The following is a 15,080-nucleotide window of genomic DNA, read 5'->3' on the forward strand; positions in this document are numbered from 1 at the left end:
AAAGTGTTTTCTTTGGTTGGGTGTTTTACTATTTGTCTTGTTTCTCAATACTCAAATCGGTAATTAAAGCTTTTTTAATTGGCAACAAATTTAATTAAGTTAAATTCCCCAACTTGAGACAATTCTGCATGCAACAAGGATGCAGAATGTTCCTGAATAGCACTATGAAGTTATAATTACTTTTTACAATGACATGAACCGCATTTGAGTTTGCATTTACTCTTTTTCATTTTGAAGTACTTTTGAGTGCATGTAGATTTTTTTTAATGTAGTTTTAGGTTTTGTCTGCATTAATAAGTAGTGAATCACAAGAGAAGCAGATGAGTAGATGAAAGCTGTTGTTGCTGGGGTTGCTGTAACTACTGTCATGCTTTAGGGGTTTTACTTTGGATTAGATTTATTCTGGTTCCTTGGCTTTGGCATCCCCATTAGGCCTGAACTTTGAAACTGTCTGGAAGAAAGCTATCCCACAGACCTTCACACAGACCACAGATTTCTGAACTGTGAACTCCCAGTGAACCCCTTCATGAAACACCACATGGTAGCTCTCATGGATAGCAGTAGTATGCTGCTTCTACCTTTCAATTACACGTAGTCTGACACAAGGAAACAGTTTCTACTTTCTGCTCATTCTGTTCTGCTCACCTACAAAGTGAGCACTGGTGCTGTTAAGTTGTTTATCAGAGCAAGGCACAACTTGGAGAGAATGGAGCATGTAGCATTGTGCCTGGGACAAGTACTCCAGGAAGATACTCCAGGATAAATTTTTACTGTTCTGGATGTCTGGCCTTATGAAGAAAATAATGGGGTTACAGAATTTACGAGAGCCTTTATCATTGCAACTGTTTAGTCCCAGATTAACCAGTGGTTCTGGACTGTGGAAAACAAATCTGGTTTAGCAGAAGCATCTGCAAGTTCCATGTTACTGTGGGACTAGATGAAATAGATAAGCCTACAACTGTGAAAGAATAGCTTTCAGCCACTGGAGTTTTGTAACCCTAGATTTCCATTGACTAGTTTGGGATGAGTAAGTCAGCTGTGAGCAGAGTAATAATCAGTGGTTCTGACAGCATCCTCCAAGCCCTCTACCCATGTGGGAGATGTCCAAAAGTTCATCTGAGTCTTCTCCCTGTGTGAGTTTCCAAACAGTACAGGATGGTTGGTGAAAGAATGCACATCCAGTTTGCTATCTGTCACATAGCAGTAGTGTTTATAAACACTGAGAGTGCTTCCTTGCAGGACTTTATGAACCACTGAGATATGGGGACGGAAATTTCTTTGAAAGGAGTCTTGATACTCATCTTTTCAGTGATCCAACAGGAGACTCAGGTTACAGCGGTAGATACTTCTCAAGCAGGGATGGGATAATTTTTTGCATGTGGCTGCAGTATTGCCTGCCTGATGTATCACATTTTGGACAGCCCCAAAGTAAAATATACAACATTAAAACTTACAATTTCTACTAATTTGTAATTGGGAAGTAGTTTTTAATGTGTGTGCAATTCCCTTTCTCATATGAAAAATGATGTGTCTATGTAAGTGCTGGCTTTGCTGGAAGGCTTATTAGAATGCACACTCACATGAGTGGTTTGCTTAAGTGTTTGTCAAAGTAGAACTCTTAAAAGTTGCCACTCAGCCACATGTGTGAGAATGTGCTAATATTTCTGGGAACAGACAAGTGAAGATGGAGAAAGATGACTTTAGGAAACCACATGTAGGGTGGCTTGCTGCACTGTGGTCGTATTGGAACATTAAAAAATCCAGATGAGAACACAGGTGTTACCTTGTATGTATTTCACAGAATCATAGAATATGTTGAATTGGAAGGAACCCCCAGAGATCAAGTCCAGCTCCTGGCACTGCACAGCATCAGCCCCAAGAGTGACACCATGTGCCCGAGAGCATTGTTCAAACACTTCTTGAACTCTGTCAGGCTGGTGATGTGACCACTGCTCTGGGGAGCCTCTTCTAGTACCCAACCACCCTCTGAGTGAAAAAACTTTTCCTCATATTCAACCTAAACTTTCCCTGACACAACTTGAGGCCATTCCCCTGGGCCCTGTCACTGCTCACCACAGAGAAGAGATCTGTGTCTGCAACTTCACTTCGCCTCATGAGGAGACTGTAACTGCAGTAAGGTCTCCCCTCAATCTCCCCTTCTCAGGCTGAACAGACCAAGTGACCTCAGCCACTCCTGGCACAGCTTCCCCTCCTGGCCCTTCACCATCTTTGTTTCTGTCCTTTGGACACTCTCTAATAGTTTAATGTCTTTCTTATGTTGTGGCACCCGAAACTGCACAAGGCATTCAAGGTGAGGCTGCCCCAGTGCAGAGTAATCCTGGTCTTTGGGTCATGTTTGCATGCCCTTGTCACAGATATGTGGGAAATACCATGTTGGGACAAGCATGGTGACAGCACACCAGTAGACCTGGCCTAGGGTCACACCTGGAGTCATGTTTTATGAGACAAATGTGCTGGAACACAAAAATGGCAAATCTGCCAACGTGGGGGATCTCTTGTTTTCACATGTGTCAACAGCATACTGGATTTAAAACTTAAAAATTTAAAACTTTAAAACTTAACAGCTACTAGATTTAAAACTAACTTCAAAGCGTAGAGTTTAGAGTTCTGCAACATAGATACAGATTGCAAAATGTACTGTCAATACATTAAGTTTGGGTTAAGCTAGGTAGAGAATACTCTGATCCTGTATAAACTTGGGTTCTTTGTCTTATGGTCCATGCCCCCTTTCCAGGTCCCCTTAGAACCAATAGTTTTTTTATTTTTCTGTTTGTCTTCTTTTTACCTAAACATGAACCTTACCAAATGATAGATTAGGTTTCTTCTCTTCTGCAGCATTGCCATTCTTAGCCCAGAAATTAGAGCCAAGAGGTGATTATTGAGCTAAAGCTTTAACAATTCACAAAAGCTAAGACCTTTTGATAGAAAAGGAAAAAATTAATTTCTGTATGAAACCACTATGCAGAATTAGCTTCATTACCACATAGAGAAATTACAGGGTAGTGAATCTTTGCAGCAGTTGTTATTTTTCTCTACCTCAAGGAACTAATACTAGTGCATGATTCTGTTAATGGAGGTTTTTGATAGGAAAACATTTAACTCATCTCTGGCTCTTGGAAGTGCTCAAAAGAGTTTTTCATTCAATGTTACTATTTATGTTTTTTTCGTTTCCCTTCCATCTAGCAGTAAAAAAACCAGTTTGTAACTGTCCATAGCAGGGGGATGATGTATGTTGTGTGGGTATGGAGAAAAGAGCTTTCTTTGAAGATGTAGTATTCTAGCTCTGAAATTTGGCTTTTAGATGTCTGACACCTTTGTAGCACTTAAAAATTGCATTTGTAAATACTCTGTAGTACTAGTCTTGGAATCAACTGCATGTTGGCTGCTTTATCTCTCAATATATACTTTTGCCACACTGTCAAGTCTTAGAGCATTCTAGTTTTTGCCTCATGCAATTCACTTTCAATGTGAAAACTAGTTTCACTGAAAGTGTGTATTTGCATAATTTGCATAGAGCTGCCCTAACACAGAAAAGAAAATGCAAATCATCTTTCTTTAAGCCTGGCAAAAATTATGTAGGTATCTTTATTGTGATGAAAACAATAAGAATGTTTTAACTCTTAGTTTTACTCAATTCAAAGTAGTAGTAAACTGTGTCTTTGATAAAGCTGTGATTTATGCACGAAGAAAGCAGAGCCTGTTGTGAAAAATAAGTAAATTCATGGTTGGCTATCTTAGCCAACGATTAATTATTTTTCATAGAATAGTGTACTTCACCTGGAAGCAGTTGTGCTTGAATCACAATTCCTCACTTATTAGCTGAATGCTTCCCATTTCTGTTACAATGTTGTGCCTTTTTTCCCTCCTTGGGCTTCTTAGAGTTTTAAATAATACTTAAGAGCTAATGGCAGAAAGGTCATTAAAACCTGGTTTTGTCTCTGCTTTGGATGGGCAGTCTTTTATTGCTCACCTGAATTCAGCTGCACTGCCATGAAGGGGAGGAATAAATCGCTTCCTGTAAAACTGATTAAAACTTAATTTTTAATATCTCTTTTATTAAAAAGGTTTTCATCTTGTTTTTAAGGCCTTGGACAGGAAGGAAGTATTCTAATGGAACTTAAGCTGCATTTTAGAACAAGTGATTTTCTTAAATCCTCAGGACTGCACATTCAGCCCTCTGTTCTGTGTATCTTGTTGCATTTGATTTCAAAGCACACTATTTGGCATGTATTGTGAGAGTGTTTGCATAATACAGCAGGAAAATAAAGGGAAATGAATTAAGTGTTGTACAGGAATAATTTACATAGAGCTCCAAATCTCTTATATAATTTGTTCAAGGACCAGAATCAAGACAAGCTTAGCTTTATAATTCTTCCTTCCAGGATGAACTGGGGAGGCATCTTTTAAATGTTAGTTTTCAATATTTTGCTCTGTCCTGTTTAGCTTGATTTCCAAAGGCCAATATATTCAACCTGTCTTCATTTCCTGGTATTACCTAAAATCTAATTTTTGATAGCAAATTTGAAAGAGACTTCTGTCAAAGTATTTGACTGGAAAGTCTCTGTTTGTCTTGTGGTGTAGTGTGCACTTAGCAAGAAATTCATGCAAAGGGGAAATCTTCTCATTTATCTAGGGAAAGGTCTCTCCCTAGAGTTTACAGTGGATTAAATAAGATGAAACACTGGGAAGCTGAGATCAAAACGTTTGCAGAACAGATTATTTTTTCTGTGTTTGAGTAAATACGTAAGCTAATGGCTTTCCACAACTCTTTTGTATCAGAGAAAACTTTGTATTAATGAAGCTTATTTGCTTGCATATGTAAATGCAAGAAAAGCAGATTGATTTTGTTGTTGAAGTTATTCACAAAAACAGGCCTCCATTCTGATAACATTTCCCAGCTACTGTTTAATATCATTCATTTAAATTTGTCCACTGTAGTAAAATCTAGCAGGTTTAATGCTTTTTAAAAATCATGTTCAATACTTAATCTGATTTTATGTGTTACTTTTCTTTCTGTCAGTTTTGGATTATAGTCATTACAATTGTGCACTTTTGCTGCAAGATTCCTTGTTAGTCAAAGATAATTTTTGCTACAAGGTTTCCACATTAGAATTAAATCCATATTCCTGCACAAAAGCCAGACACATTAAGAGGAAGATCAGGTGTAGTGGTGCAGAGCAGTTGGTGGCAGATACCCTCTGGCCCAGTCAAGTAATTGAACACACATTTTTACTGCTATATTACCTGCATTTCAGTACACCTGCCAATACCCAAATACTATGCATTATTGAATTGAATAATATTTCTTGAAGTACAGAAATAGTAGTTACATAAAATATGTAATTTTTGAGATAGTTAAACCAAAGTGAATCTCTGATTGTCTCCTTTCTTTAAACAGAATTTACAAGCCAGTAATTTGAAAATTTGCAAAATATCACTGGCCCACCATTGAAGTTTAAGGTTCTGATCTAGAGGTTACTGAGGCCAAAGAAGTGCTCTGCTGATAGCGAGATTTTAGTTGGATTGGGTGACCATATGCTTTTATTCTATATGATGAAATAGGCTTGACTTTTGAAAGGATCAAGAATTATGTTATCTTATGTAAATAATTCTCATGAATTTTAGCATATGAATATCTTGCTTGAGGAAAGTTACAAATATTTTATTCAAGGCCTGTTTTTCTTCTGTCTTGGCTTTGGTGTATTAAGGCAGTGAAAATATATTTAACAAACAGTAAAATTCTCAATTGGATCAACCAAACACTTGAGATGATAAATTTTTTTTTCATAGACTGTATAGGATAATATGACAAGATTAAAGTTTGGGAATGGCTTTTGTGTTGTAGTTGTTTTGTGCATATATATATATATATATATATATATAGTCCATAGGAAAACAGATTTTAACTACATTATCTTTGTTGCTATGGAGATTAGGACTGTAATTATATTATGTGTAATTTACATGTTGGAAGTCCCTGGAATTTTGGTGTTTATTGCTTTACAGTAATCAGTTCTGTGCTAGGATTGGTTTAAGATTTTTTTTTCCTATGGTAGTGAGTATCTCTTCATGGATATAGTGTAGTTTGAGTACTCAAAAATGAGAAATTATTTTACATTTCTAAGTTTATGAGCGTATGTACATCTTGTTATTTTTATACATGAAGATGCCACAAAATGCTGGTTCAAACAGTTCTGTTCCATTGTTTGCACTGCTTGAGAGTTAGTGTGCATATATAAACACACAGTTCAGTTTATTGCTGTGCCAGTAATTTTTCAAAGTGTGTATCTCCAAATACTGAGAAGAAATAAATATTGCAGTTGTTAGTCTTCATCGATTTGAGCTTTAATTTTTTTCCTGGAATTTAATAGTTATTTACAGTAAACAAATATTTCTCTTCTAGCTATTGCATCAGTAAGTGACCCAGGAAATTACATTTCACTTTCTGATTTGTCTTCCTATTACAGGCAAACTCAAATCTCTTGCTTCCTGCACCATCATCTCTGTCACCACACTCCAAGCTAAGGCTGCCGGGTGCTCTGAGTATTCCACGGAATCCTCTGTATTCTTTGACTGCTGAAAGTGGTAAGTTTCTTCATTTCTTCACTCTTTGTACAGAAGGGGTGATAACTTCTATGAAAAAAAAAAAATTATTTTATGCCTTTTAAAATTTTGCTGTGCAGTTCTTTCAGGGACTAAGCCAGTTTTGTTATATGTGATACAGTTTTTTAAGTCCAGTGTGATACAGTCCAATGATGATGCATGTTTCTTTGTAAAATTTTTCTTTCTTTAAGCTGTACACCTATTTATTAGTGCTGTAAGTTCATAGAAGAGGATGAGTTTGTCAGCTTTTCTTAATTTAATATTTTGATATATATTTTAATGCTTACTGAAGAATCTTAAACATGGGCACTCAAAATGAATAGAATTTAAAAGCATATATACTACTACAAAACCCTAGTGATTGATAGTCTTTTTGCAGTTGTTTTTAATCTATTTTTGGATTTTTTTCCCCTAAAGATATTTTGTATTGAAAGATTAGAGAAAAAGGTAAGCAATGCAATTATGTACATTTGTGATGCTTACTTTGCTAATAATATCTGTTTTATTGATAATCACAGTATTTAATAATAAAATTTATAATTTCATGCCATTTTTTCTGGGCACCTGTAAAGTAAGACAGAAAATTGGCACCTTAATTTCAAAGTGTTTTTGTTTTGTATCCTTGAGAAGAGTAAAAAGAATTCCAGAGGGAGGGTGGAATATATAATGAAATAAAAACACGTAATAGAGATTTAAAATGTAGATAGTAAAGATAGGAATAATCTCTATAATTATATAGAATTATCTCCTAAAGGCAGACAATTTTTTTCCCAAATGAAGTTATGATTACTTTTTTTGAGCAGCTGGGGAAATGGTCCTTAGCATGGTGTAAAAGATAGAGCACTGGTCTCAGAATCACTCTTAGTCACTAATTCACAACGCAAATGGCCATGAGAAGAAGCCATGAGAACAGGAAGATTTTTAAGGGAAGGCAACCATAAAAATACTAATGGGCCACAATTGAAATAGATTTTTCTGTAAGAAAATGTTTTAAAATTGTGAATTACTTCTCTGTTGTTTTGTGGGCCTCCAGGTTGTTCTGTTGTGGTAGGCTTGTTTTCAGTGAATCGTGAAAATACTTACTTATCTATGTCATCAGTCTCCATTGGTTATAAACTGAAGATAAGTGCTGGTGTTCGTAGTGCCTAACTGCCAGATAAATTTTGCTTTTGAATAACAGAAAATCTGTACTTAAATGTTTCTATTGATTTATTGATTGTGCTGTGAGGACAGAACCTTTATTTTCTGTGTTGGTTGTATATATAAAATAGATTTTCATTTTGTGCTTTTTTTAATTGGGATGTTGCATTGTTAACAATTGCCCGTACTAGAGATCCAGCAGATGGTTACATATTCCTGAAGGTTATGTTGACAGTTCAGTTTTGTCACCTTTACTGTGCATTTAATGCTTCTTAAAGCAAAATGCAGAATTCCCATTTACATGTGTAAAGCTCTGTTTGCAGTATATTTAACCACGTGACTGGTGTTTATGCATACTCTAATAGTTTGGTAAGGTGGCAGCTGATATCTTGTAGTATGGGCAGCGTAGCAGCCTGAATATATGCAGCCCTTTCTTTTTAAAAGAAAGTCTAATTGTCTCAGTCTTGCCTGAGGTAGAAAACAGTGGAAAAACAGTGTTTCTATCTATATGTTACATGGGCAGTAGCAGTAATACAGCAGATCTTTCCCGATGTTTAAATCTTTTCATATCCAAATACATTTGCAGAATTAGCAGTTTGTGACTTTGTAATATAATACTTCAAATAAAAGTAATATTCACTGCTATCACTTTTAAATATGTGTGTTCATTTTGACAAATGGGTTCTGTATACCGTGACATATCGTGTGTTTTGGCTTTTCTTCAAGTGCGTAATTTCACAGATTTATAGGCTTTAACAAAGCCCCAGTCTTATTCTGCTGTTTATTCTGCTATTTCCCCACTTCCCTAAGAATAGTTAGCTCATGGATGCCAAGGCAGGACTGCCTTTGTTTCCAACCAGTTTGCTCTAAATAAAGTAATTAATTGTTTAATTATCTGATAGAGCGCTTCAGTATCTTTCTCAGTGACAGAATATTCTTTATGTGAGATGAGTAAAGACAAGATCATGATATTATTGACCATGGAGCCCAACCCTCCTCCTTAAAGTGGATTCACCTAGAGCTCAGGACTGTATCCATTTGGGTTTTGAATATCTCTAAGGATGGAGACTCCAAAACATCTCTGGACAACCTTTTAGAATATTTGACTGTTCTCACAGGAAAGGATTTTTAATTATCTTTAAATTATATTTTGTGTATTTCAGCCTGCTTTGGTACATGGGATTATTTCTCCACTAGTTCAGGACTTGGCATTTCCCATTGTTGAACTTCAAGAGGTTCTTGTTGGCCCATTTGTGTCTGTTGTCAAGGCACCTCTGAATGGCAGCACATTCCTCTGCTGTATCAGCTCCTCCTGCCAGATTTTTATCATCTGCAAATTCATTGAGGATGCACTCAGTCCTGTCATCCAGGTCATTACTGGAAAAGTTCAAGTGTGGACCCCAGTATAGACCTGTGGAGTGCACCACTGGTCTAAAGTCCCCAGTTAGATTTCATGTGAGTGGTTACAAGCCTCTAAACTCTCCAGCTCAGCCAGCTTCCAGTCTGTTGCACTGTCTGTTTTATACAGTGCACCCTTGAGCTGTTTGTTTGTGGGAATGTTGTGGGGGACAGTGTTGAAAGTCTTGCCAAATTCAAACTTAACTTCTACTGCTTTCCCATTGATTCTATGCAGCTCTGTTCAAGAGCATGGTTAGAATTATGTAAGAAAAACATAACAAATTTTGTCAAATAGTAATTAGCAAATATGTGCCACAAAGCAGGTACAATACATGGGTACACCTATTTTTATGTGGTATGTATAAAGCACTTCATTAGAGACATTTAATCAGATTTAACAGAATTAATTAAAGAAAATGTATGTTCTGTGCCTTCCTCTCACAAAGATTGTTTTAAATTTGAGGGAGAGGCATGGAACTGAGGTTTTCTTACTGTCTGTTATGATGGCTGAAATTTTTCATCAGGATTGTGACTCATTTTACCACATCAGGATAATTTTTGTGTCTGCCTCAGAATAGTTGTAGCTGTGCTCATAACAATGTCAGTAATTTGAAAAGTTTGCTGAATGTTTGTCTTTGGAGAAAGTCATCCCCTTTGAGATCTTCATTTGTAGTTTAGATTCATGAAGTCTTATGGGTGTTAGTACTGTAAGGAATCTCTCCCTATAGGTATGTAATATTTAAGGTTGCTGAACTTCTTTTCTACTTCCTTTTCTTTTCTTTTTTTTTTTCCTTCCTTGGTAATGCAGTTTGATTAAGATATGTCTTTGATAGTCAGAATTGAGGTTTTACCTTGCCTGTGCTGTATAGCCCTGGCTATGCTCATGCTTAGTGCTAGTTTTATCATACCTGGCCTGTAGTGCTGTTCTGCAGCACTGCACTGTAGCATTATCCAGAACTTTGTCTTAAACATTCCTGTCTCTTTCTTCTTATATGCTCCACTTTCATAACTTCTTCCAGCATGACCCATTTCCTAGTTGTTATTTTTTTAACAAATAGGAAAGTAGCAAAAACTTCAGCTTTTCAATTGCTCATTCTAGCTGACAGACATTAAAATCCCCTCTGGTTTTGTTTGCCTTTCCTCTTTAAGACTGAGAGCATCTTTGGACAGTGAAATCACCTTCCTATGAGACACTCTTTTGGAGGTCTGTGGCATGCCATGAAAGAAATATCCGGCATCTTTGGGCTTTATTCAACAGTGATTCTTCAGTAACTACCATTATGTTCAGGACATGCTTTCTAAAATAAGTTTTAGGTTTCAAGTCATTGTAATTAACAGTGACCCTAATTGTTAATTATGTGGGAGATTGAAGCTTGACTATAAATACTACACAGATCTGTTCACTGAAATTTGGACTTCAATAAAACCAGTTAATTAAACTTGCTCTTAAAAATTAATTACGTATGTGCTAGAAACGTGATGGTTCTTGTATCTTTAAAGAAAATCTCAAAAACAAAAAACACAACATTTTGGCAGGGTTGAGAACAATTAGAAATTTTCTCTCCATTAACACAACTGACAGTCAAAGGTGTTTTCCACCTATATAAAGGGAAAGCTTCAAAGCACTCTTTATTGCACTCTAAAAAAATTAACAAAACTGTCTTCACATTTAAGTCCTTTATTACATTTGATAGACTATTTAAAATTGCTTCTTTCAGTCCCAAGCAAATGGTGAAATAGGTTTCTACATCAAAGATATCAGAAATATTAATGCATCAGTTAAATGTTCTTAAAATACATTCTTTATTCTTGGTTTTTTTTTTAGTATCAGAAAAAGGAGGTACAATTTTGCTACACGAAGTAGCAAAATTCACATTGTGCAGAGATGCTGCAACAAAAGTTGCAGCCTCATATGTATGTTAAATCATCCCCCCCAATATTTAATACTTTCTCCCCAACTCTATCCCCATCTATCCTTCAGTACTACAACAGCCCTGAAGGAATTGGATGGACTTGTTTGGGTTTTTTGGGGATATATGCCTTTCACATAATTTTGTGCCACTCAAGGAAAAATATCTGCAGAAAGCTTGTTCAGTGTGGCCTTATTCTTTTCATCTCTGAGGATCTCTTAGGGGAAAGAAGACTTACACAAGCTGTAATTGAACATGTATCAAATGAACAATTTAATTCAATTTTGTTATTCTAATAACTTATTTTTTTCTAATTTGAGAACAATCATCAACAAAATATTCCAAAGAGACAGTAAAAAACAAGAGTGTATATTAATAGAAGAGTGCATATATGTGAACTACATAGTCCAAGTACAAGATGAAATACAGTATTTGTACTGTCTTGTGAAAGAGGTGTTTGAAAGAGAGAGGATGACTAAAAGAAGCCATGTGGTACAGGTGGGAGCATTGCCATCTTCCCTGCACTACTGTGCTGAAAATATGTAATTTTGACTTTGGGTGGGGGAATATTTTTGTTTAGAGGGAGTGCCAGTGGAAGTGCCCATTGGAGAAATCTGTTACTGGGATGCAGTCCATGCAGGCAAATTGAATAGCACATGGATCACTGAATACATACTTTTTTTATTCCCAGCATATTAGTGTTTATACTGTATTTTAACATAGGAGTGAAATATCTTCCTATGCACTTTTAAAGAGAAATATCTTGAGTATGTGCAAAAGACTTCTTGCCAAGAATATAAACATAAGAAAAGAACTCAATTTTGTTTTGAAAGAATATTGGGTATATCTGTTCCCTGTTGAATTGTAATGTATGCTGCCTCATTAGCTCACCCAGCAGCTTCATTTAGGTTTGCTGTGATGGTGAAAGCAATTAAGCCAGCAGGGCTGCACAGATCAGAGCTATGGAAATGCTGTAGCAATTTGCCATAAAAATGTCTAAGTTTCATTGACATTTTTCTTTTTATCTCCACATCTTCTTAAAATTGGGGCAGAAAAATATTATGGTGAAGAGAACCAAGTACACACCTAAAAGTGGTTCAGAACCCACACTATTGAAAGTTGAAAGTTGTTCCAGTGTAGTACAATCTGCTATAGGTAAAGATTGGAAACTAATTTTACTTTATTTATGAAAAAATTAAAAAAGGGAAGAAGGTAATGCATAATAATTTCACAAAGTTTCTTAATTTCATTAGCATCGGTGAGTCTGCTGGCCTTTTTTTGTGTTACTGATTGAGAAAATAATGAAGTGATGTTATGAGGCCTGTGCAAAATAGTTTAGTAGTATTTTCATTGTTTTCCTGATCTGTTTATCTTTTCTGTTTATTCTTACTCCTATTATTCCCTCCTTCTTCTACAGAGGGAAAAATGCAAGTTCCCCCTTCACTAAGGGATATTCCTAATGGCCTTGATGTGATCAGGCAGTCCAGTGGGTGAAATATGTTTTGATAGCAGTCTGCTACCCTTGGAATCTGGGACTGGACAGAAATGCAGAACACTTTCATTATGTACTATAGAGGTGCTGCCAACATAGGAAGTGATGCATGAGAATAAATGCTTGTGGAGTGGTTAGCTTCCTGCAAGCTGCAATCTGCTGCTAGTAGATATGTCATGTGTTTGAAAAAGGGGAATGTGCCTCAAGATGAAAGAAATAAGTGCCTAGTACTTGTCTCTCACTTTGCAGTTATTTTTCTATGGTCTTACACAGTTTGCTGTCTTCCTGCTCTGTCACATATCTGAAGAACTAATTCTGCCTGACACACTTTTCAGAAATTTAAACTTTAAAAAATTCTCAAGTGAACTATTCTTATATTTTTATGAGGTTAGATTTCTTTAAAAATGTGATCCGTTTCATTTAATTATTGTAGTGGGACACTGATACCAAAAAACTAAGAATTTTACCTAGTATTTTCTTTCACATTCCTAAATGTAGAAATGTGAGTTGCTTTCTGTTATTGCAAGAAATATATTATTGCTACTTTGAAGAATTCTCACATTTTCTGTAATTTGTAGGATGTAATTGATGTTAACTCTGTGACTGGATCAAGTATGTATGCTTACTTTCTTTTGGAAAATGAATTAAACATCCCCACCACCACTTGGTCTGTAATAATAGATAGCAATAGTGATAGTAATAATGCAGAATACCAGCACTTTCTAAGTGAGTAAACTTGACTTATTTTAGTCCCTTGGTTTTTGAGTATATTATTCTGTTGTAGGATTTTTTTTCTCCTATTAACCAAAGATAAACATTCTTTTACAGTCACTAAAAGCCTTGTTTTAACTAAAGATTACTGCATAGTCAGTGAGTATTTATTACTATGAATTAAGTTTTAGATCTAGTTAACAGAATTTCTCTTTATTTTTTAAAAGATGGAGGTAGGAGAGCTCAGTAGAGAGAAATCACCAGCTCAACACCACAGATCAGTTCTCAATAAGTGTCAACTGATGCAATTACACTGATGTTTTCTTAAAGTATTTTTACTATAAGCAGAAGAGCATTAAGTATAAAGTGTGTTTTTATATATGTTTGTTAATTTGAATGGGAACTCCCCTGGGGAAAATGATCATTCATTTTAAGATATTCATATCTCTCACTTTGACTTAAGGGAAGTGTGTAACAGGAGGGAGAAAGAAAGAAAATAAAACTTTTTTCGTTATTATTTGCTTATAACATTATGGAAGAACTGAAAAATACAGCTTACAGATATTTTTCTCAAAGATAGTTTTCTTTTAAAACAATAGGAATATCTATCACAAGATGTTATTATACCTTCTTCTTTTATAACCTATTTGGCCATACCATTTACATTTTGAAGTAGCTGTGACTCAGTTTCTTCAGTGCAAATAGATTACAAAGGCTCCTGATGTTCCAGCTTACAGCTGACTTTGGCAGTAAGTTAAAATCAAGAGTATCAGGACACACCTGTGCCTTCATCGTGGCTTACAGGCAGCTCAGGCCATTCTGCAGGAGAAGGAGCTCCCTCAGAGCTCTGTGACCCTGCTGTGCTGCCCGCATCATTGGGCAGGGTCAGAGTTCTGGCTCAAGGCAAAAATACAGGACCTTGTCTTACGATAGAAGAGTTGGGTGTTTACGTTTAGAAAATGAATAGTAAAAATTATTTTTTAATTTGAAAACATAAGTTGTATAAATAGATTCATCTAACCACAAAAATGTTCCAATAGAATAGTAAAGACGCAGAAACATAACCATTAACATTAATGACAATCTAGTTCTTCTATTGTAAAAGGTTGCTTATCCAGTTTCTTCTATCTGATTGATAAGATGTTATAAATGTCAGAAGAGTTTGTATTTTCTAGTTAAACTTGCTAGAATTGTTTATACTGAGATCAAAGATACACATGTTCCTTTTTTATATGTTCTTTCTCATATTTCTTCTAGGTAAGTTAATTAAAATATTTCTCTAAAAATTACATTAAATACAGAGCACAATAACAGCAATCTTTGAAGATTCCAAAAACTTTATCTAAAGAACACCATTTATATTTACTTGAAATTGGTGTATGTTAGGGTAATTACTGCTGAGCCTTCAGGCTAAAGGAAGTATTCTCAGCCAAATTATACAAGGGTGTGGATTAAATGAAGCATTACTCTCTGCTTGGCAGCCATGGATATAGATTGCAAAATCAGGGTGTGACGTAGTACTGTGGTAAGTCTCTGCCAAAAGAGATTTGGCCTAAGTGTGCCCTTACTTTCTCAGTTATGTGGATCCTAAAACAACTGAATCTAATTAATTCCTAAGTAGAGAGGTCCTGTTAACTGTTTTCACTCTGACCTTGTCTGTAATTTTGGGTTGTTGAGCCATGAGACAACAACATGCTTGAATGAACTTTCAGTTGGTCACTTTTCAGGGAGGGAAACAGTCCTGCCAAGGAGTGTGCAGTGAAGTATCAGTCCTCTTGTCTAGCAGAAAGCTCACATCAGCAAGG

At 35.8% G+C, this 15,080-nt stretch overlaps 1 protein-coding gene across 1 annotated transcript in view; it reads left to right on the top strand.

Annotated features, from left to right (window-relative positions):
* AHI1 (Abelson helper integration site 1) overlaps positions 1-15,080 on the top strand; it is an 85,666-nt gene that overhangs the window by 32,585 nt on the left and 38,001 nt on the right. The window contains exon 19 of the mRNA XM_030236175.2: positions 6,489-6,606. Within this exon, the coding sequence (XP_030092035.2) occupies positions 6,489-6,606 (118 nt within the window). The remainder of the gene's footprint in view (positions 1-6,488; positions 6,607-15,080) is intronic.

This window comes from Serinus canaria, chromosome 3 (genome assembly GCF_022539315.1).
Source record: "Serinus canaria isolate serCan28SL12 chromosome 3, serCan2020, whole genome shotgun sequence".
Lineage (NCBI taxonomy): Eukaryota > Metazoa > Chordata > Aves > Passeriformes > Fringillidae > Serinus > Serinus canaria.